The sequence below is a fragment of the Geotrypetes seraphini genome, chromosome 1 (genome assembly GCF_902459505.1).
Source record: "Geotrypetes seraphini chromosome 1, aGeoSer1.1, whole genome shotgun sequence".
Classification (NCBI taxonomy): domain Eukaryota; kingdom Metazoa; phylum Chordata; class Amphibia; order Gymnophiona; family Dermophiidae; genus Geotrypetes; species Geotrypetes seraphini.
In genome coordinates, this window is record NC_047084.1 from 373146254 (window position 1) to 373167989 (window position 21736).

The 21736-nt window shown below is 39.9% G+C and overlaps 1 protein-coding gene across 3 annotated transcripts in view; it reads left to right on the top strand.

Moving 5' to 3' along the window:
- The window catches only part of INTS10 (integrator complex subunit 10), a 203639-nt gene that overhangs the window by 41389 nt on the left and 140514 nt on the right, over positions 1–21736 (top strand). For all 3 annotated transcript variants that reach the window (XM_033915345.1, XM_033915356.1, XM_033915365.1), the window contains 3 exons: positions 2538–2619; positions 12962–13102; positions 20610–20781. In XM_033915345.1, the coding sequence (XP_033771236.1) occupies positions 2538–2619; positions 12962–13102; positions 20610–20781 (395 nt within the window). The remainder of the gene's footprint in view (positions 1–2537; positions 2620–12961; positions 13103–20609; positions 20782–21736) is intronic.

The following is a 21736-nucleotide window of genomic DNA, read 5'->3' on the forward strand; positions in this document are numbered from 1 at the left end:
GCTCCTGCTGTCAGCGGCACACGTGGAGGATCACTCAGTCAGAGTTAATATTACTGCTGTTGTGGGTTCCTCTCCACAGTGTCCCTTTAAAATTGTTTTTGATTTTTTTTTTTTTTTTTTTAAAGTAATGTCTCCTTTAAAAACAGATATAACACATAATTGAGGTGCAAGCCAATTGGCAATTTCATGTTATTAAAAATTACCTTGCCTTCAAAGTCTGCAGCCATCCAAAATGTGGAAAATCAACCACCCATCTTCCTGTCTCTTTCAGTCTGTACATCTTAGATCCAAAGCCAGAAAATTTACTTGCTGCTTTTGGCTTTCCTTGAACTGAGAAGTTTCTAATTACACTGCTGTGTTGAATGGTTCCTCACTTGTCGCATATTAATTGCATGTAGCAGGGGTTCCAAAAATCAGATTCAGTCACTTCCATGGCCCTCGCTAGCTCACTCATAATTTATTAAGATTTGAAGAGGGTGTGAGAGCTGAGTTTGGGGAGCCTTGGTGAACCTAACACCCAATAAAGTGCAAACAAAGTCATTTATAATAATAATAATAATAATAAAAATCTCCTGCAGCTGATTGTGATTTGTGATGGGGCAGTTCTGCAGGTGAGGAGTAGATTTTTTTTCATTGAGATATTCATTAAAATGCTGAGGGTCAACACGATGATGGCTCTAGCATGTTACTGAATATCTCAAAAGCTGCTGTTATTTACAAATTTGTAAAAAAAAAAAAAAATCTTACGGCCTCTTTTACAAAGCTGCGCTAACGGCCCCAAAGCCCATAGAGATTTAAAGGGCTTCGGGGCTGTTGCTGTGCGGCAGCCGCTAGAGCTTCTAGCAATGTCTCTCCAAGGCTTACCTCACTAAAAAAAATCTACCCCTCATTTGCAGAACTGCCCCATCATAAATCACAATCTGCTGTAGGAGATTTTTTTTTATTATAAATGACGATTTGAATGACTTTATCCATTTTTAAAGCTTTTGCACATAAATTTTCTTGATGTACTGTGCAATGATCCGTCATCAAATGTGAGTTTTGGGCTGCAATTGCATCATCTTTTATTAATTTTACAAGTCCCTCTCTTACCTACCATTGCCGGGGCACTGTCAGTAACTATACCAGATATGCTGACAATGGACAAAGAAAATTACTTTAACATTTTTTTTACTGCTTCGTAGTATCTCTTGATTTAATTGTGTCTTTTAATGGCACTAAAGAAGCCATTTTTTCAGTGACATTATATTCATTATCAATACCTCTAACAAAAATGGCAAGTTGAGCTGTATCTGTAGCATAAGTTCTGTCATCCACCACCAAAGTATAATATTTAAAATTAGCATTTTTCGAGATATTTTTCAATTTCTTCAGTTCGCCTAGCTATAGTCTGATGAGATAAACTGATTTTAGAAAAATTTCCTTTTTCTTCAGGGCAAATTATATCTGCCACATTTTCCATACATTGCTTAATAATCTCACCATCACTAAATGGTTTTGATTTTTTTGCTATTAAATATGCTACCACGTAAATAGTTTTACAATAGATTCTGTCTGATTTATCACTTTAAAATAAAAAATTTTGTTGAGGAGATGGACTTTTCTTCAGTTCCACTATCTTGTCCTTATTACACATTCCTTGTATGTGCTGAATTTGGCAGCATGTTTTTGCATATATTGCCTTTTCAAATTATAATCTTTGAAAACTTAAACAAAGTCACCACAAATTAAGCAGAGTACCTTACTGTTTGCCTCAACAAAAAAGTACTCATTTGTCCACTTTTCATGAAACACTCTTCCTTCATCTGTAATTTTTCTTTTTTTGTGTTGTTTTCTTTTGCATTGTGGAAGCAATGCTGGGAAAAAAATATTGACTTAAGCTAAAAGAAAGGTTTTGGTCCCTTCCACACCTTAGCTGCCGATTCAGCATAAGGAGGAGGGAGGAATATAAAGTAATATTTAAAAGTCAGGATACTGGTCCACTTTAAGAAGCTGAACATTCTAAATGTAAAATTATTTTTGATTGCTGCACACTCAGGCCTACACACTAGGGGCCATATACCACAGGCCACACATGCGCAGTATTGCAAGAGCGTACGTATGCTCTTGCAACATCACATTGAGTAGCGCGAGGCTGCTCTCCTAGCACTGTACTAATCCTGTGAAATGTGGGCAACTCAGCGTTTTGTGATCTCCCAGCAAGGAGCAAAACGCCACAACGCCCACATGTCACATTTCAAGCCGGGCCGCACGAAACACCTTGCCGGGCTGCGGGTTGGACACCCCTGATCTATGATAATTAGATTTAAGCAGACTAACCAGAGCTTTTCATTGATTTAAAAATTGTAGTTTTCTTTAACATTTTTTCCAAAATACTGTAGTTGTTAAATCTGAAATAATTTTTACCTTGCTAACAAGATTCATACATGTGTTCTCTTTCCTTTTCCTAATGTATTAGTCTGGTAAATCCAAGAAACTAATTACATGGCTAATCTAACTTAATTTACTTCATTTGATACGTATGTTTTTGAACACAGGTAAGCCTTGGAGAGACATTGCTAGAAGCTGAAAACATTGAAGACCAGGAATCCCCTGTCAACTGCTTTAGAAAGTTGTTTGGTAAGTAGTGAGAATGCTAAATTAATTTGAATCCATATAAAATGCTGAGTATTTGGCCCATTTTATAGAAAAAAAAATACTCAATACAAGCTGAATATATAGAAAATTCACTTCACCACACAGAATATATTCAGAAAACCCCACTGTACCTGATGTAATCCGAGATAGTTTCCTATTTTTTAACGGAGAAAAGACCTCAGTTCTTTCCAGTGATTGCTGTCACCTGGAAAAACTCTGTGTTAGCTGTACTATACAGCTACATAGGAAAAAACATCCTTGGTCTACAAAAACTCCATATGAAAGGTTAATACATTCTTTAAATAGTATTCTCGTTTAAAAACTCAATAACAATTCATAGGAAAACTTATCTTCAAAGGTGCTCTATCCTCCGGACATGGTTTAAATCTTAGCAGTCCACGTTAGAAACATAGAAACATAGAAAGATGACGGCAGAAAAGGGCTATAGCCCATCAAGTCTGCCCACCCTACTGACCCACCCCTTTAGTCTATGCCATAATAACCCAATTCCTTAACTTAACCTTCGTAGGGATCCGACATAGGCATCCCATTTGTTCTTAAAGTCTGGTACGCTGCTTGCCTTGATCACCTGCACTGGAAGCTTGTTCCAATGATCCACCACTCTCTCCGTGAAAAAATACTTTCTGGAGTCGCCATGAAATTTCCTGCCCTTGAGTTTGAGCGGATGTCTTCTTGTGGCCGAGGGTACTTTGAGAAAGAAAATATCATCTTTTACCTCGACACGTCCTGTGATGTACTTAAATGTCTCAATCATGTTTCCCCTCTCCCTATGTTCTTCGAGAGTGTAGAGCTGTAATTTGTTCAGCCTCTCTTCGTACGAGAGACCCTTGAGGCCTGTAATCATCCTGGTGGCCATCCGCTGAACCGATTCAATTCTGCGCACATCTTTACGGTAATGTGGCCTCCAGAATTGTACACAGTATTCCAGATGAGGTCTCACCATGGCCCTGTACAATGGCATTATGACTTCAGGCTTCCGGCTGATGAAACTTCTATTAATACAACCCATCATCCCATGTTATTCTCCCAGTACTGCTGTAACTCTATTGCCTGGGAGAAAAAATATATAGAATTCCCGACAGGCCCTGTTTCGCACTTCTTGCTGCATCAGGGGAAATTATTGAACAATTGAGCTGCCGCTTCAATGATTCTCTTTTATAGAAAAACATAATTGAAATGTTGTCAGTACCACACTATCCCCCCTTTTTACTAAGCCACGGTAGCAGCCTGGAGCGCTAAATATTCTGATGCTCCAACATTCATAGAATTCCTATGAGCATCGGAGCATTTAGCACCTTGGGTTTGGTAGAAACCTCTACTGTGGTTTAGTTAAAGAGGGCCTATGTTTTTATTAGCAAATTTGTTGGTTGGAATGATTGCTTTGAGCTTTGCATGTAGATATGTGTCCTCCTTTGCAGTATTTCACAAGTTCAGTAGAAAGCTGGCCAATGGACATAATTTAAAATTGCAAACAGCAGATAATATTCTAGCACTTTATGAATTAAGTTTTTATTTTCTCCAATTTCAAGCAGGCCTTCATATTATTATAGCTAGGTGACATCATCTGATGGAGCCTGCCACGAATGCTTGCTAGTAAAATGTATGCAGAAGTTGGTCCTTTCCTTAATGTGTGAGCACAGGTATCTCGGTCTTTGTTTTTCCATGGAGCATAGAGGATGCATCTATTTGTTCTCGCCCTTCAGAAATTTTTGCATATGTGATAGTGCCCTCCCGTTGGATTTTTCACCTCAAATTATATTTATTTATTGTTTCCAGTATCTTTTTTGTCCTACTACTACTATTAATTATTTCTATAGCGCTACCAAATGCACGCAGCGCTGTACAGGGTCACAAAGAGTAAGAAAACAGTCCCTGTTCAAAAGAGCTTACAGTCTAAACAGGCAAGTCCTAACCTATGTATTCCTTTAGTATGTTAGCCCTGTGTGTATTTCTTTAGTATGCTATCCCTGTGTGTAGGTCTGATTCTTACCCTCAAATTGAGTGTAACTCTTTTTTGCTTAAAAATTAAAGAGAAAGAGATTAGGTTCTTACTTTGATAATATATTTTCCAGTAGATAGGGATGGTATGCTCTCGCAAGCCTACTGCAGAAGATGTCAATCGCAGCTTTTCAGCTCCTCCTCCTCCCTGGACTGTTCTGTCCACTTCAGTTCGTACCAAAGCTGGTGACAGGAGAAGGAGGGGTGTGGGGAATTCCCTAACATCAATTGTCTGATCCGCTCAGATGAAGTTTAAAACAATAACTGAATGGACAGTAATGTAGCTAAAACATTAACAAGCCTCTGAGAGAAGCAATGCATGTAAGAAAAATGCAAATAAGAATATAACAGCCTTAACATTTATGGAGCTCAACCATTCTTCTCTTACAGTCATGTACACAGACTCTTCATAATCTAATAGTCTGACTGACAGTGAAATTTTAACTATGGAGCCGACCATGAAGCTTGAGTTAGAAAGCAGGTGCATCAGATAAATTGTTTTGAGGGGGGTGTTCAGCATACCATCCCTATCTACTAGAAAATACATCAAGATAAGAACCTAATCTCTTTTTCCAGTGCAATAGGGGACGGTATGCTGAGCAGTAGGGATGTAGCTAAACAGTCCCCAAACTCTAGGGTGAGAGAGTTGAGCCTGCACATAATACTGAGAACCTGAAAGTGGCATCCTTCTATGCTGCTTTGTCCACCCTGTAGAATTTGATGAAAGTATGATGGGAGGACTAGGTGGCCAACCTACAAAGCTCCTTAGGAAGAATCGTCCTTGCATCCGCCCAAGAGAAGGTCCACTCCTCTTGTTGAATGTGCCTTCAATGAGATAGGCGGCTGTTTGCCGCAACCGATGTATGCAGAGTATTAGCTCTATGAATCCATCTGGAGATGGAAGCCTTGGAAGGGTGTCTGCCTCATATCCCCTGATTGGTTAACACTAAAAGATGATCTGAGAGATGAAACTCATTGGTCACCTTCAGGTTACACAATAATACTCTTCTGATGTCTAAAACCTTTAAGGCCTTGTCTTTTTTCTTAGACCCTGTAGGGAGAAATGCTGGCAGTCTAACTTCTTGGTTGGGATGAAACCCTGAAAAGAAGGAAAGAGGGAACCATCTGCAAAGTTGCTCCCACTTCTGTAATCCAGAAAAATGGCTTTCTGCATGACAGGGCCTGCAATTCTGAGACTCACCTGGCAGAAGTAATTGCCTCCAAGAAGACTACTTTGACAGTCAGATCCATGAGGGAATCCACCTGAAGGGCTCAGAGAGGCTCTGCTGAGTCCCAGTAAAAATATATTAAAGTTCCAGGTTGGAAACGGTTCTCAAACTGGAGGCTGTAGTCTCAGGTCATCTTTCAGGAACCTGACTGTTCAGGAGGGCTGTTAGCAAAGCTCTCTTTTCTCTTGGCCCTGGAATCAGGAGAGTCCTGCTACTTAAACTCTAAGGGATGCCACTAACTGCAGGAACGATAAACAAAGGAGTAGAGAAGACCAGATCTTCAAACCAAAAATGTTAATGACAAGAATGAGAAGTGACCCAGCTTTTGAATGACAGTTTTTGCTGAATTAGATTGCTACATAAGTTCATTTACTTTGTCTTTTTGTTGAGTAGACAACTTGAGGACTCTTGATGCAGACTCTGTAGCTGAAACATGGTCCATGTCGGGTCCGTTTTCTTATTCCACTTCTCAGTTTTTTCATTAACATTTTGGTTTGAAGATCTGGTCTTCTCTGCTCCTTTGTGTTTATCCTTTTTGGTTTGGTCTTCTTCTTTTTGTTTTCCTCCTGCAGGAATGCCAATATAGACAAGAGGCCCAGCTCTAACTTTTCTTTGCTGCACCAGTGCTAAAATATCTCCCTTGTCTTAGCATACACTGAAACTGTTGTCAGCTTTATGACTCTAGTAGAGTAGCAGTGACTACTTCTGAGTATCCTTTTGGACTAACGATATATGCTCAAGAACCATGCTATAAGACCAAAGCGTTCCAGATTTTTTAGGGCAATCGGCCCCTGTGAGAGCAAGTCTGGATGCACCTGAAGTGAGACTTTGCTCCTTTTGTAGTTGTACGAGTTCCGTGTATCACAGGTGCCTGGACCAATCTGGTGCTTCAAGAACTACTTTTCCCGTGTGATGAGCTATTCGGCGGATCACCCAGTCTACCATAGGCCAAGGAGAAAGCACATACAGTATCCTGATCTCTGGCCAGGTTGAACTAGGGTGTCTAGCCCTACACTTCAGCTTTGCATCTTCTGCTGAAGAACCGATCCGCCTTCTTGTTTGTAGTTGCCATGAGATCAAACATCGGATGACCCCTTTTTCTCACAATGGCCTGGAATACTTTCAGGGACAATGTCCACTCTCATGGGTGTAATGTGCCGAGATAATCCACTTAAACATTGTCCACTCTGGCCACGTGTGCTGCAGAGATTGCCTGCAGGTGTATTTCTGCCCAACAGAACAATGCCTTCATCTCCTGTAAGAGTGCGCTTCTGGTGCCTCCCTGCCTTTTGACATAGGCCACTTCAGTGGCATTGTCAGAGAAGACCTTGACTTCTTTGCCCTCAAGCAAAGACTGCAGTTAGAGCAGTGCCATACGAACTGTTCAAAGTTCCAGCCTGTTGATAGACCATTTCTGCTGTGGAGTCCATTGGCCTTGTACTGGGTGGCTTTTGCAATGAGCCCCCCAGCCAAATAAGCTGGCATCTGTTGTTAATGTGATCCATGAATCGATCTGAAGCGGGATCCCCTTCACCAGAGATTGTGGACAGAGTCACTAGCTCGCACTGCATTTGGCTGCTGCTGTCCAGGGGAGCAGAACTTGCAGGGAGTCTTTCTGAGGTGACCAACAAGACAATAAGGCACTCTAGAGGGGCACAGGTGTCCCTTTGCCCAGGGCACCATCTCTATTGTGGCTGCCATTGACCCAAAGACTTAAAGGTAATGCCACGAGTTAGGCTATTCAGTATTAAGGATGGTCCATCTAAATTCAGTCCTTGTCTGGCGATATGATTTCAAATATGCAATATTAATACTATCACCAGTCTTACTGCAGTAACCCAATGGCTGTTTTTTTCACTGTTTATCTTTTTTTTTTTTTAAAACAGAACTTCTATTTGGCCTCAGAAACATCACTCCACCGCCCTTAGAAAAAACTTTTTCATTTGGGAAGCTTTATGTGTTGATGTTCTTATGTCCTCAATGGCCTTTAAATTTGTATTATAATGTTAAATTTATAATATTCCTTTATCGACTTGTCCAAAGAATCAGTGCTTACATATTTTTCCCCCATAGCTTTAAAGAGTATGCAAATTAATTATTATTTCACTTATCTTGTTTAGACATGACTTGGGAGGGCTGGATCCCACATGTTTTGCCGAAACTTTTTTTTTCGGGATTAGATCACTTAAGGTGTTGTTCCAGAGCCCTGCTTGAAAGGAGAGTGCCCTGTTGAGGAATCTTGAATTTGCATCCTTTGGGGGAAGGAAATGTGAACAGTAGTGTTCTGCGTTAAAAGTGGAGTTTGTCCTGTAGGGTGAGGTGTTTCAGGAGGTAGGTGGGTGCGGTGCCGAAGAGAGTCTTGAAGCAGAGGCAACTGAATTTGAAGATAATTCTGGCCTCGATAGGTAGCCAGTGAAATTTCTTGTAGTATGAGGTAGAGAATGACACGGTGACAAAATTCATCACTGTTCCCGTGGGAAACCATCTTAATGTCATTCTTTAAGGAGAGAGGGAAGAATCAGAGTATGAATGGCCTCAACCACTGACCCGCAAGCTTTGCTTTGAAGAATGCTGGTGTAGAAGGATTGAGGTTGAAACAGACACTAGAAAATGTTATCCGCGGGGACGGGAGCGGTGATGAATTTTGTCACCGTGTTATTCTCTAGTATGGGGTGATGTGGTCGGATTTTTTCAAGCCAAATATTAGTCGAATGGCTGTGTTCTGGATAAGTCTCAGTTTCTTGATGGTTCTAAGTAGATTATGTTGCAGTAGTCCAGTGAGCTTAGGACCAGGGACTGGACCAGCAGTCTGAATGTAAAATCGAAGTATGTTTTAAAATCATCTGGAAACATTGGATAACAGCAGGTATTCGTATTTTAGATGATGTAATACAAAATGATAAGTTGCTGGAGTTTTCACAATTGCAACGTAAATTTGATCTTAATAAATCACAATATTTTAGATGGTTCCCTGAATGGAAAAATCTTATTAATTATCATAGTTTGGAATTCTTATGTTTCCAGATAAATTCAATAGGTCATGAAGCCGCACAGTGGTATAAATTAATATCTGGATATGTAAATTTAAAAAAAAAAAATGGTCTTAGAGATATTTGGAGCATTGAGATAAAGCATCAAATTAATGCATCTCAATGGCCACGACTTTGGTCTTGGAGGTTAAAATGTACGATGTCAGCATCTATGAGACAAACTTGGTTTTTTCTTCTACATAGAGCTTTATGGACCCCTGTTCGTTTACAAAAGATAGATAGCTCTAAGTCTAATAGATGCTGGCACTGTCACGTTGAAGTCGGGACATTAGATCACCTTTTATTCTTTTGTCCATTTATTTTATCATTCTGGAAATCAATTTGGCCTCAAATTAATAGGATGTTAGAAAATCCGGTAGCCTTGTCATATGATACTATATTATTTGGAACAACCATGAGAGCAAGAAGCCAAATTTCATCAAGTAATAATAAACTCCTTTTTATTTTAACTGGAATAGCAATACAACAAATAACTGGAAAAAACATGATATGTTAAATTACATTTTTTGGTGGAATTCTGTATGCCATATATACAAAATGGAACTAGCTATTGCAACACAAAAAGGCAATGTGAGTAAATTTTAAAAAATCTGGGGACCGTTAACAGAATACTGTAATGAATGATTAACTTTTCCCAAGATAAGATAATTGAATAGAAGGGATTGGGGTGGGATTTTATTCCTGATTACTACATACTATATCAATATTTGAATGAATTTACAATAATGATGATTGTATGTATTATTGATTGGAAGGGAGGGAGGGATGGGGGATTATTATATTCAATAAGAATTATATAAATTTAGATTTTTGACATAATATAAATTTATATAATATTGAGTTTTTAAAGAAATGTTAAATTTAAAATTAATATGTGAATTAATCAAGTGTGTATATTCAAATTTCTAATGAATCTATTTAAAACACTTGTTGTAACATAAGAAAATGAATAAAGATTAAAAAAAAAAAAAAAAAAATCGAAGTATGGTTTTAGGGTGCGTAGTTTCCATAGTAAGTGGAAGCATTTTTTAATTAGGATGTTGGTATGGGCTTCTAGTGTCAGTTGCAGATCTAGGGTGACTCCTAGGATTTTGATGGTAATGTTAATTGGGAAATTTCTTCCATTTAGATTGATAGTAGATTCAGTTGGTTTGTTTGTTGGGGAGGCCATAAATATCTTGGTCTTTTCCAGGTTTAGCTTTAGTTTGAAGTTTGTTGACAGTTGTTCTATTTGGTTGATGATAGATGAGAGGAAGTGTCTGGTTTCGGTTGACAGTGTAGAGATGGGGACAATGATTGCGATGTCATCAGCATAGATGTATGATTGAAGGTTCAGTTTGGATAGTTCCTGGCCTAGGGAGTACATGTATAGGTTGAATAGGGTGGGGGATAAAAGGGAGCCTTGGGGGACACCACAGGGGTTGGTCCAAGCTTGAGAGTAGGTTTGCTCGTTGATGACTTGGTAGGATCTTTTTTTAGGAAGCCATTAAACCAGTTGAGTATGTGGCCTGAGATACCTATGGCATCTAGACAGTTGAGTAGGATGTCGTGGTCCACCAAGTCAAAGGTGCTGCTAAGGTCAGTGTTGTTATCCACTAGGTCGAAGGCGCTGCTAAGGTTGAATTGGAGTATTAGTGCGTGTTTCCCTGAGCTGAATAGTTGTGTGATGTGATCTTTGATGGAGACTAGGGCTGTTTCAGTGCTGTGATGGGAGCATAATCCTGATTGGTATGTGTGAAATATTGAGAATTTATTCAGGTAATTTGTCAGGGCAGTGTTGATCAGACCTTCCACCAATTTGATGGAGAAGGGGATGTTGGCTACTGGTCTGTAATTGGATGTTGTTTGTATGGGGTCTTAGCGATTCTTAACAATGGGCAAGACCAGGATATGGCCAAAGTGGATTGGGAATTTGCTGTTTGCCATTAGATGAGAGATCCAGTCTTGAAGGGGGTGGGGGCTGCTCTCATGATGGTGGGCAGACAATTGTCTAGGCGGCAGAAGGTTTTGGCGTATTTATTATAGAGCTTGAGAAATTGGAACCAGTTAGGGGGCTCAAAGTGGCTCCAGTTCCTGTCTACCGGGATTGAATCAGAGTGGCTCCAGTTCCTGTCTACCGGGATTGAGTTAATGGGTATGATTAGTGTGTGGGTGTGGGGATGCTCCATCTCCCCTTCAACCCTAGATTCCCCCCCTTTTTTCTCTGGTGGACATTTCTCCGGAAGTAAAAAGTCCCTTTGAGCATATCTTGCTCTAAGGAACCCTTGTTTGATCGCCTTCTTGGGATACCCTTACTCTCAAACTTTTCTTCCATGAGATGAGCTTGATGTTTAAATTCCTCTACAGTGGAACATACCTGTTTTAGCCATAAAAATTGTCTAATCAGTAAATTAAATTTGAGTCTGTACGGGTGGTGACTAGTAAAGTGCAACAATGTATTGTGTGCCACATATCAAGCCCTCTTCAGTAGATTAGCCAGCCTGCTGCCAAATGCACTTCTTCCATTCTTTGATAGATGCACACCATCCCTACATCTTGAATTGGCACCAGGCAGACAGTATACCTCCCTGGACATTCTGTCTGGTCTGCAGATGGACACCTTTTTACCCCTCAGAAGAGAATCACCAACCACCACTATTTTACACCTAGTGTTCATGGATCCAGCAACTTTGGGGATTTCGAGCTGTGGTTCTTCCTCTCCCTGGGATGCTCTCATCTCCACTTCCAGGGCTGCTTCGAGGGCAGGTGGAGTCACAGTTTTTAATGTTTTGTTCGTAAATCTTGTTATACCGCTTGTTCGTACGACAAATCTAATCAGTTTATCAACATCTAATATATAGAAAAGAACTCCATTTAAAAATAGGACAGACCTATACAAATACAAATAAAAGATATATACATATTCATCCTCACATGCAAATTCAGAACTTCTTGTATTAATTTTATATGACAGGATTCTCACTGAAAGGCCCATTTCTACTAATTTATATGAATTATTTTTGACAAAACAGAATCTTGCCCAAATGCTTCACGGAAATAAAAAGGTTTCAGCATAGTTTTAAATGCTTTATTATTTACTTCTAACCTCATTTCCCATGGTAAATGACTCCATAATTGTGAGGCAATAAAATTAAATGCTTTATTTCTCGTTGCCTCCCATCTAGCCCTGTTAACTGAAGGAAGAGCCAACCTGTTTCTTGAATTGATCTCAAAATTCTAGTTGGCATATAAGAGATTGTTAAAGAATGTAAATAATTGAGTTGTTGAAGAAAAAAATGCTCCATGTGTAAGAACCAGAGCTTTAAACTGGATTTTGTAAAAACAAAAAACTGTTAACCAATGAAATTACAAATGATGTAGGTGACTATCAAATTTCTTTTTAAAACCCAGCAGTTTAATAGCAGTATTTTGAATCATTTGCAATCTCCTTAGGTTAATCTTTGAATGACCCATATATATGATGTTAAAAGTCTAATTTAGAAATCAATAATGCATGAATTAGAGTATGCAAATTTTGTTCTTGAAAATATCCTCTCACTGCCCTTAGGCCTCTTTTACAAAGCCGCACTAGTGGCTCTGCTGCACTAACAGCCCCAAAGCTCATAGAGATTTAAAGGGCTTTGGGGTTGTTGCCTCGTGGCTTAGTAAAAGAGGCCATTAATGTTCTTAATGAATAGAAACAGGAGTTTATTAATGCAGAAACTTGTCCTTCAAAATTTAGTTGATAATCGACAATCACTCCAAGATATCTAAAAGTCTGTACTGATGGAATCTTCTCTCCAAGGATATTTATATCTATCCTTGGTTGTGGGTGGTGGCCTGTTATCCAACAAGAAGTACTCTTCTTAACATTAAGGACGAATTTATGATCTGTAAGCCATTTGGGTATTGTTATAAGGCCTTCATTAATTGATTTTAAATCAAGTCGAATTGGATCAAGTTTAGCCACAATCAGTATATCGTCACCATTGCTATCAAATACTGAATATCTGATATCATAATATGATATTTTTTTTTCTTTTTCAGTATGTGATGTTCTTCCGCTAATAATTAACAATCCAGATGTTCGACTGCCTGCAAGCTTGCTCTATAAGTACCTAAATAAAGCTGCTGAATTTTATATTAATTATGTAACACGATCGCCGCAAACAGAAACTCAGCATCAAGGTAAGAATTCTTCTAAGTCACACTGAAGCCTAAGGGAAACAGATGCTATCAGAAATAAGATCTTGAAAGTCAGGTAGTTAGTGAACTCTGTCATGGAGGCGCAGTGCACCATGGTTAAGTATTGGGCTTGTACAGAGGTGGTATGGTATCCTTGTCCTGAAGTAGGTAGAAAAAGTGGGTTGGTGCTTGTTGAGATGGAGGAAGAGATATTGAAACCCATAGAAAGCTTCTGGCTAGGCTCTAGACCAAGGGTGTCAAAGTCCCTCCTCGAGGGCCCCAATCCAGTGGCGTTTTCAGGATTTCCCCAATGAATATGCATGAGATATATTGCATGCACTGCTTTCATTGTATGCTAATAGATCTCATGCATATTCATTGGGGAAATTCTGAAAATCCATCTGTATTGTGGCCCTCGAGGAGGGACTTTGACACCCCTGCTCTAGACTCTATAACCTAGAGACTTGACACTGATAACCTTTCAGTCTGCTTGAAGAACTTGTACTCATCTGCTGGCTCCTGACATATGGTAGAGGAAATCTGATAGTGTTTCTCTGCCTCTGGGTTGTATACATTGAGGTAGGGTTTATGGTTATTTCTCACTTGGCTTGTAATGCCACACCACTTACACTCTTCTTCAAAGTGGATCATGCTAGAATGGTACATGTAATTCATGTTCCTTAAGTTGCCATACATTGTGTGTTAGAAATGTTATTGTACTTTAGTGGAAAAAACTAACCCTAGAGAGACAATATACCTTTTAATATTGTGTCGGGTTTTCTATAGTTGCAGGTATAATGTCATAATTTTGAAAGCTTTATATGATTGTTTTGTATACAGCCTCTAAATGAAGGCTCAGCATAAACATCGGAGTCATTGTTATTATGATAGGTGTTGATACTGGCAAGCATCTCTCCAGACTGTTTCCAGAAAAATTATTCTATAAATACTTTGCTTTATCTTTTCTTCATCTTACAGTTTAGGTTTCTAACTAGAAACATCCTCATTTAATACCTCTCCTTCATCAGTATGATACTTGGGGCTCATTTTCAACTCTTGTTTGTTTGGTTTTTTTTTACCATTTTCCTTTATGTCAAGATTTATTGCATTCTATTAAATTTTCAGAGGTGTTTTTGTCTCTAGACATGCTTTGATTCCTTTTTATAATTCTTTCCAACTTCTCTTGGGTTGTAAAAAATAAAAAGCATCTTCATTCATTGTTTCCCAGGCTGTTTGTAAAGTAGCATTATCCTGGGACAAGCAGGCAGCATATTTTCATATGTGTGTGACATCATCCATGGAGCCCGCTACGAACAGCATTGAAAGTGAACTGTCACTTTAAGTTTTAAGAATCTTTGCAATTGCCTGCACCACTTATGTGCGAGTGCCTTCCCGCCCGACATAGGCTCATGGTACCTCAGTTCTTCGTTCTCCATGGAGCAAAGAAGTTGTGTTCTGGACTTCATCCGGTATGTGTGCCTTCGACCCACTTTGCTTCCCGGCTTTCAACCATTGTTTTCTACTTTTCTTTCTTTCCCTTATAACAAAACAAACAATAAATAAATAAATATATTATTTCTGTTCCCTCACAATGGACTTTTGGGGTTTGTGCCATCTTCTTTTTTCTCTCGTTTAACAAATTTAAACATTGAGTTTAACCTTGCTGACGCTATTTTCCCATCAATGTCGGAGTTGTTCATGGGATTTAAAAAGTGCTGTCAGTGCCAGCAGCCTATATTCTTAACTGACCTGCATAGCTGGTGTTTATAGTGCTTAGGCCCTGAACATCGTGTAGAATCCTGCCTGCGCTGTTCTACTCTGCAGAAGTGTTTTTTAAAAGCTCATCGCATCCAGCAGGAAAAGCTCTTTGGTTCAGCAATGGACACCAGCAAATGTTCAGAGCCAGTGGTACCAGCAGTACCTGTATCGACATCGGCATCAACATCAGATGACAGCACAGCATCAGGGAAGCCAGCTAAAAAGCCATCCTCTTCCCAGCCAACATCACAAGCCTCTTCAGCATCAAGTCCCTTGATGCAGGCTAAGAAGCAGAATCATCGCTTTCCATCTCCGCAGGGGTTGTCTCCAGGGTGTGCATCCTCACCGAGGTCACCCACCCCAAGACACCTTTCAGCACTGATGGCAACGGCTTTTCATCCAAGGGTATCAGTGCAGCTCTTCAAAGAGCAACTCAACAAGTTCTTTCAGAGGGCGCTTGGAGACATTCTGAAGTTACATGCAGCACTGCTGTTAACATCCACTCCCTCGGTACCGGCCCAGCCTAAGCATAACACATCAAGGCCATAGGGTACCAGGTCAACATCGCATCGATCTGCTAGTACACATCAACACTCTTCTTCAAGACATTGATCTCCTGTCTCTAAGCGCCGTTCCTCATCGAGGCAGCAACGTTCTCCTTCAATGCATTGACTTTCTTCTTTCACTAGACACTCTACATCGAAACATCGATACAATGCTACTGGAAGTAAGAGACCTTCCCATTGTTCTTCTTCCTCCTCATCAGATCAGTACCAAAAACATTGAGGAACATTGTCTCACCAATCTCACCATTCTCCTCCTCATGCATTGTCTTGCAGAGAATCACCTGAGGTTCGGGTGGTTGACTCTGACCTGTCTCAGCACCATACAGATTCTAAGTGTGAGGCCACATTATCAGCGCCGGAATACCATCAGATCCTTCTCCTCCTCCCCCAAGAAGGAGGTCTCCACTGGAAGGACTATCTTTCACTAAATATGTGAGATAGTTGGAACAGGCCCTACTGGTCAAGCTATAAGTGGACACAGAGCCCAGGGCAGAGCTTTTAAATGTTTTTAGACTATGATCCACCTAAATAACTTCTCAAGCTACCTTTACATAGTCTGCTGAAGGAAACCTTATTTCATAATTGGGAAACTCCTCTTACGATCCCTATTGCCCCCAGGAAAATTGACTATCTATAGGATCATCTCCTGTCCAGGGTTTGATACTAGTACTAAAGTTTACACCTCTGCACCATCAGGGCATGAGGGTAGGACCATGGACAAATTTGGACATTATCTCTACCATAATTTGATATTAGCTAGTAGAGTCTAAAATTATAATTTTTATATGTCTTTCTATTTTAAACATCTGGTAAAGAAATTGGCTGATTTCAAGCAGTACCCCAGAACGTCTCAAGGATTGTCAGCAGACTACTCATAGCCTTTTTCAAACTCGTAATTATATGGCTCGGACATCTTTGAAATGTCATCCAGGGCATCAGTCATGTTTGTGGCAATGAGATGTTTGGCTTGGCTGTGAGTTTCTGACATGGACATCAATCTATAAGACTGTCTAGCCAATATTCCATGTCTGGGAGAGGAGCTTTTTGGTGACATAGTAGAGGCGGCTACCCAAAAGCTCCCTCAGCATGATCAGAACTGGAGTTCTTTGAACAGATCCAAATCTAAGACAGCTCCAAGACCAGCTGCTTATGCTTATAAGAGGCATAAGAAGAAGAGATATCCTCTTCTTTCAAATCACCACTGCAGAAGACACATTACAGCAGACGCTTGGGTCCTAAAAGTCATCATAGAGGGTTATTCTCTTCACTTCAAGACAAAGCCCCCAGATCACCCTCCAAGAGAGTCCTCTTTCACATCATAACAAACGTCCCTTCTTCTTCTTCAGGAAATCAAAGCTTTGCTTCAATTAAATGCCATAGAGACAGTTCCTCATTTTCAGAGAAATCAGGGGTTCTACTCCAGGTATTTATCAATCCCAAAGAAGACAGGAGGTCTTTGTCCAATTCTCGTCCTTTGAAACTTAAACAAATATTTGGTCAGGGAAAAATTTTGCATGCTATCCCTTTGGACCCTTTACTCCCTTCTAGATCAAAATAAATGGCTATACTCTCTAGACCTCAAAGAAGCTTACACTCACATACCCATACATCCTGTGTACAGAAAGTTCTTGCGATTTCGTTTGGCTCATTGTCACTTTCAGTACAGCATTCTGTCATTTGGTCTGGGGTCCTCTCCAAGAGTGTTCACCAAGTGGCAGTAGCTCTGTGAAATCATGAGCTACAAGTTTTTCCATATCTGGATGATTGGTTAATAAAAGCTGCATCTCCTCAAGCAGTGCCGTCCACAACTGAAGGGATGCAGTTCTGAACCAGGGCAAGGTCGTTCTGAACCAGGGCAAGGTCAACACATAGGCCAGGTCAGCACACTGATCTTAGGCCTGGTGTGAGGATCTGAGGCCCTGTGGAAGTGTGAATCCTTTCCCTCTCCCCTCCTGCCATGTCGACATTCTATAGCAAGGAAACCTTGTGACAGAAGGCTGAGGCATTCCCCCCTCCCTTTTTGTCACATATTAACCTGACACACATTTACCCTTATCCCTTTTCTTGTTTAAGAATTCCTTATATGGGCAACAATAAGACTTTGCCTATGTGCAAAAGCAGGCCCTGAGTTTAAGGCTAATCACGAGGTGCTTAAGAGGCATGCATTTAGCCTTTGGACTGTCACATGCTATAGTAAGATTTTAGACATATTAGAAGTGTACACAAAGGAAATCACTTTATTGTAACCTTTATGATGTATTCATATGTCATGTGAGATAGTAGCTTTGAGAATCATATGAGCTATGTGAACAAATGAGTTACCTTCTTATAATCCACACTATAAATGCATGATGAAATTGTAACCTTCAAAGCATTAGCTATGTAATTAAGGGAGCTAAGATACTCAATAAAAAGGTGAGAGACCATCCATTAGGGTCGCCTCATCCAGATCTGAGCCTTGTGTGAAGCCACACACAACAAACTTAACGATCATTTTTCTTCAACGTTTATGGTTTGAAGTAAACTTCCCAAAATCTCAACTTCAACCTACTCAATGGCTTCAATTCATAGGAGCGCTTCTCGACACAGTCTGTCTAAGAGCTTTCCTTCCACAGCAAAAAGACAAGATATGCTAATTCATCTTTGGAAGCAGGTCTCTCTTCTTCAAACCATTTCAGCCAAGCAAATGATGCGTCTTTTGGGTCACATGGCTTCCACAATTTGTTACCCCTTTTGCAAGACATCATCTCCGAACATCTCAGTGGAGCCTTGCCTCTCAGTGGTCTCAACTCTTGACCCCTTCTCTCAAAGGATAACAGTCACCTTACCTCTTTGTCAGTCTCTTCAGTGGTAGATGGAACCACCCAATCTTTCCAGAGATCTTCTTTTTCATATTCCTCTTCATAGGAAAGTACTCACTACAGATTCATCCATGTATGCTTGGGGAGCTCACTTGGACAGCCTTCATACACAAGGCAGTTGGTCTGTTCAGACTAAAACATTGCACATCAACCTGTTGAAACTCAGGGCAATTTGATATGCTCTTTAAACCTTTCTTTCATGTCATTCTGGGTAGGATGATTATACAATAAGGAAGTCCTCTTCTTCTTGGTTTATCTTCAAACCTTTCAGAGCAGCCTTTCTGATCAAGTCCTCCTAGTTTACACAGACAACCAAGTAGCGATGTATTACATCAACAAACAAGGAGGAATGGGCTCTCGCTGTCTATGTCAAAAAGCTCAGTACATTTGGAATTGGGTGATTGCTCGTAACATATTTCTCAAAGTTGTGTATGTACAAGGATCTGAGAACACCCTAGTCGACAAACTCAGCAGATGTCTTCAACCACATGAGTGAACTTTAACTCCAAAGTGTTATGCCACATTTTTCACTTTGGGGAACTCCTCAGATAGATCTGTTTGCCTTTCCCTATAATCACAGATTGCTTCAGTACTGTTCCAGGCAGTATTCTTCTCAATATCTGGAGGCAGATACTTTTCTTCTGGATTGGACAGACAAGGTTCCTATATGCCTTTCTTCCAATCCCTCTCATTCTCAAGACATTGGTCAAATTCAAGACAGAGTCAGCCATCATGATCCTAATAGCTCCTAGATGGCCCATATAGCCTTGGTACTCCCTTCTACTTTAGTTGAGTGTCAAGGATCCAATCGCCTTACAAATCTTTCCATCTCTGCTCACTCAGAGTCAAGGGTGTCTTTTGCATTCCAGTCTGAAATTGCTGCACCTCACAGCTTGGTACCTCTCAGCCTGACTTTTCAATACGTGGGGTACTCTCCACCAGAAAGATGCTCCATCTTCATCTCTGTCATCAGTGCTGGATTATCTTCTTCATCTGTCTAATTATTGACTAAAAACTGCTTCGGTCAGAGTTCACCTCAGTGCTATTAGTGCTTTCCATGTTCCTATCAACAATAAATCTCTGGCCTCTCATCCTCTTGTTTCTAGATTTATGAAAGGACTTTCAATTCCAAGCCTTCAATTAAGCCACCTCCAGTGGTATGGGATCTTAATGTAATACTTAAACTTTGATGAAACCACCATTTGAACTAGTGGCTTTCACTTATCTCAAGTTTCTCACTTGGAAAGTAGTCTTCTTAATCTCGCTCACGTCTGCCCGTAGAGTGAGTGAACTCCAGGCCTTGGTAGAGGACCCACCATTCACAGTTTTCCATCATGATAAGGTAGTCCTCCGCACTCATCCTAAATTTCTTCCAAAAGTGGTTACAGAATTTCATCTCAATAAATCTATTCTATCAATATTCTTTTCAAAGCCTAATTCTCATCCTGGAGAAACTTCTCTTCACACTTTTGACTTTAAACATGTCTTAGCTTAGTACATACAGAGGACAAAGCTGCACAGGTTATCTCGTCAACTGTTCATCTTTTATCCTAACAGATTGGGAAACCCTGTCACCAAAAGAAATATTTCTACATGGCTAGCGGCATGCATCTCTTTCTGCTATGCTCAGGCTGGGCTGAAGCTCAAGGGAAGTGTAACAGCACACAAAGTCCGGACTATAGCAGTATCAGTAGCATTCTTACATTCCACTCCCATTGATGAAATTTGCAAAGCAGCTACTTGGTCCTCAATACATACTTTTCACATCTCACCACTGTCTAGATTCCTATGCCAGACAAGATGATCATTTCGGCCAAGCAGGATTACAGAATTTATTTCCTTCTTAATGGCCAACTCTCCCTCCATCTCATTATGTTCAGCTAGGGAGTTCCACATGTGAGAATATGCTACCTGCTTTCCTAGGATAAAACACAGTTACTTACTGTAACAGATGTTATCCGGAGACAGCAGGCAGATATTCTCACATTCCTCCCACCTCCCTAGGTTGACTTCTTAGCTTGCTTACCAAACTGAGATACCGCAAGCCTACACCAGGCGGGAAGGAACTTGCACTTGCGTGGTATGAGCAGTCGCAAAGTTTCTTAAAACTTAAAGTGACAGTTCACTTTCAATGCTGTCCATACTGGGTTCCGTGAATGACGTCACCCACATGTGAGAATATCTGCCTGCTGTCTCCGGATAACACCTGTTACCGTAAGTAACTGTGCTTAATTAGTAATTTGCTGTCTTACTCTCTTTATGGGTAGGATTTCATTTATTGTTGACCTGCCTTTTTTAATGCCAAGACCATCTTTTTGTCTCTAGGGTCACAGGATACTTCAGATCTTATGTCTCCCAGCAAACGCAGCTCCCAGAAATACATTATAGAGGGGCTGACTGAGAAGTCATCTCAAATTGTTGATCCTTGGGACAGGCTATTTAAAATCTTGTCAGTTGTGGGAATGAGGTGTGAATGGCAAATGGACAAAGGAACTAGGTAAGAGCACAATTTTATAAAATTATTAAAATTTTTATTAACAGAAAAAGCCATAACAACAGCCTGAATGCACATGTCCATTTATCCATAATCCACAATGTCAACTTTCTGTGCAAACAGTATACGATTGGGGTTATACACCCCAACTCACGAGTTACAGAAGACACCAATCATTTTCTATGTGCAGTTCACACTTTCCCACAGGAGCTCACTCTCAGTTCTGTAGTAAAAGGGAAAACTAGTTACTGTGTTTCCCCGAAAATAAGACACTGTCTTATATTAATTTTGAGCCCCAAAAAACACATTAGGTCTTCTTTTCGGAGAAACATGGTATTTCAGCAGCCTTTTTTTTTTTAAATTCTTTATTCATTTAAAAAAAACTTACAATAAGTGTAACAGCATATATAACATTTTAAATTCAGATACAACACTTAATATTCTGTTAAAATCCATAACAGAATTTATCCCCCCCTAATCAATAACAGTCTTTAAACTCAAGAAAACATATAATAATCCCCATTCCCAAATACCTTACCTTAATAATCATACCAAAATACCCTTCCCATCTCCCCCTCCCCCCACCTTGGATATGCATATTTAAGGGGAAAAATAATATTCAATCATTACAATATTTTGTTAATGGCTCCCAAATATCCTGACATTTTCTAAAATTCCCCTGATGTGTGGCAATTATCCTTTCCATTTTATACATGTGACATAAAGAGTTCCACCAGAAACTAATTCAGCTTCTCCCAATTTTTCCAATTATTCATAATCTGTTATATGGCAACCCCTGTCATAATAAGTAGAAGCTTGTTATTATTAGATGATATTTGGCCCTCATTGACGTGCCAAACAGTACAGTATCATACGATAATGCCATCAGATTTTCCAATAAACAATTTATTTGACCCCCATATTGATTTCCAAAAAGAAGAATCGATGGACAATAGAA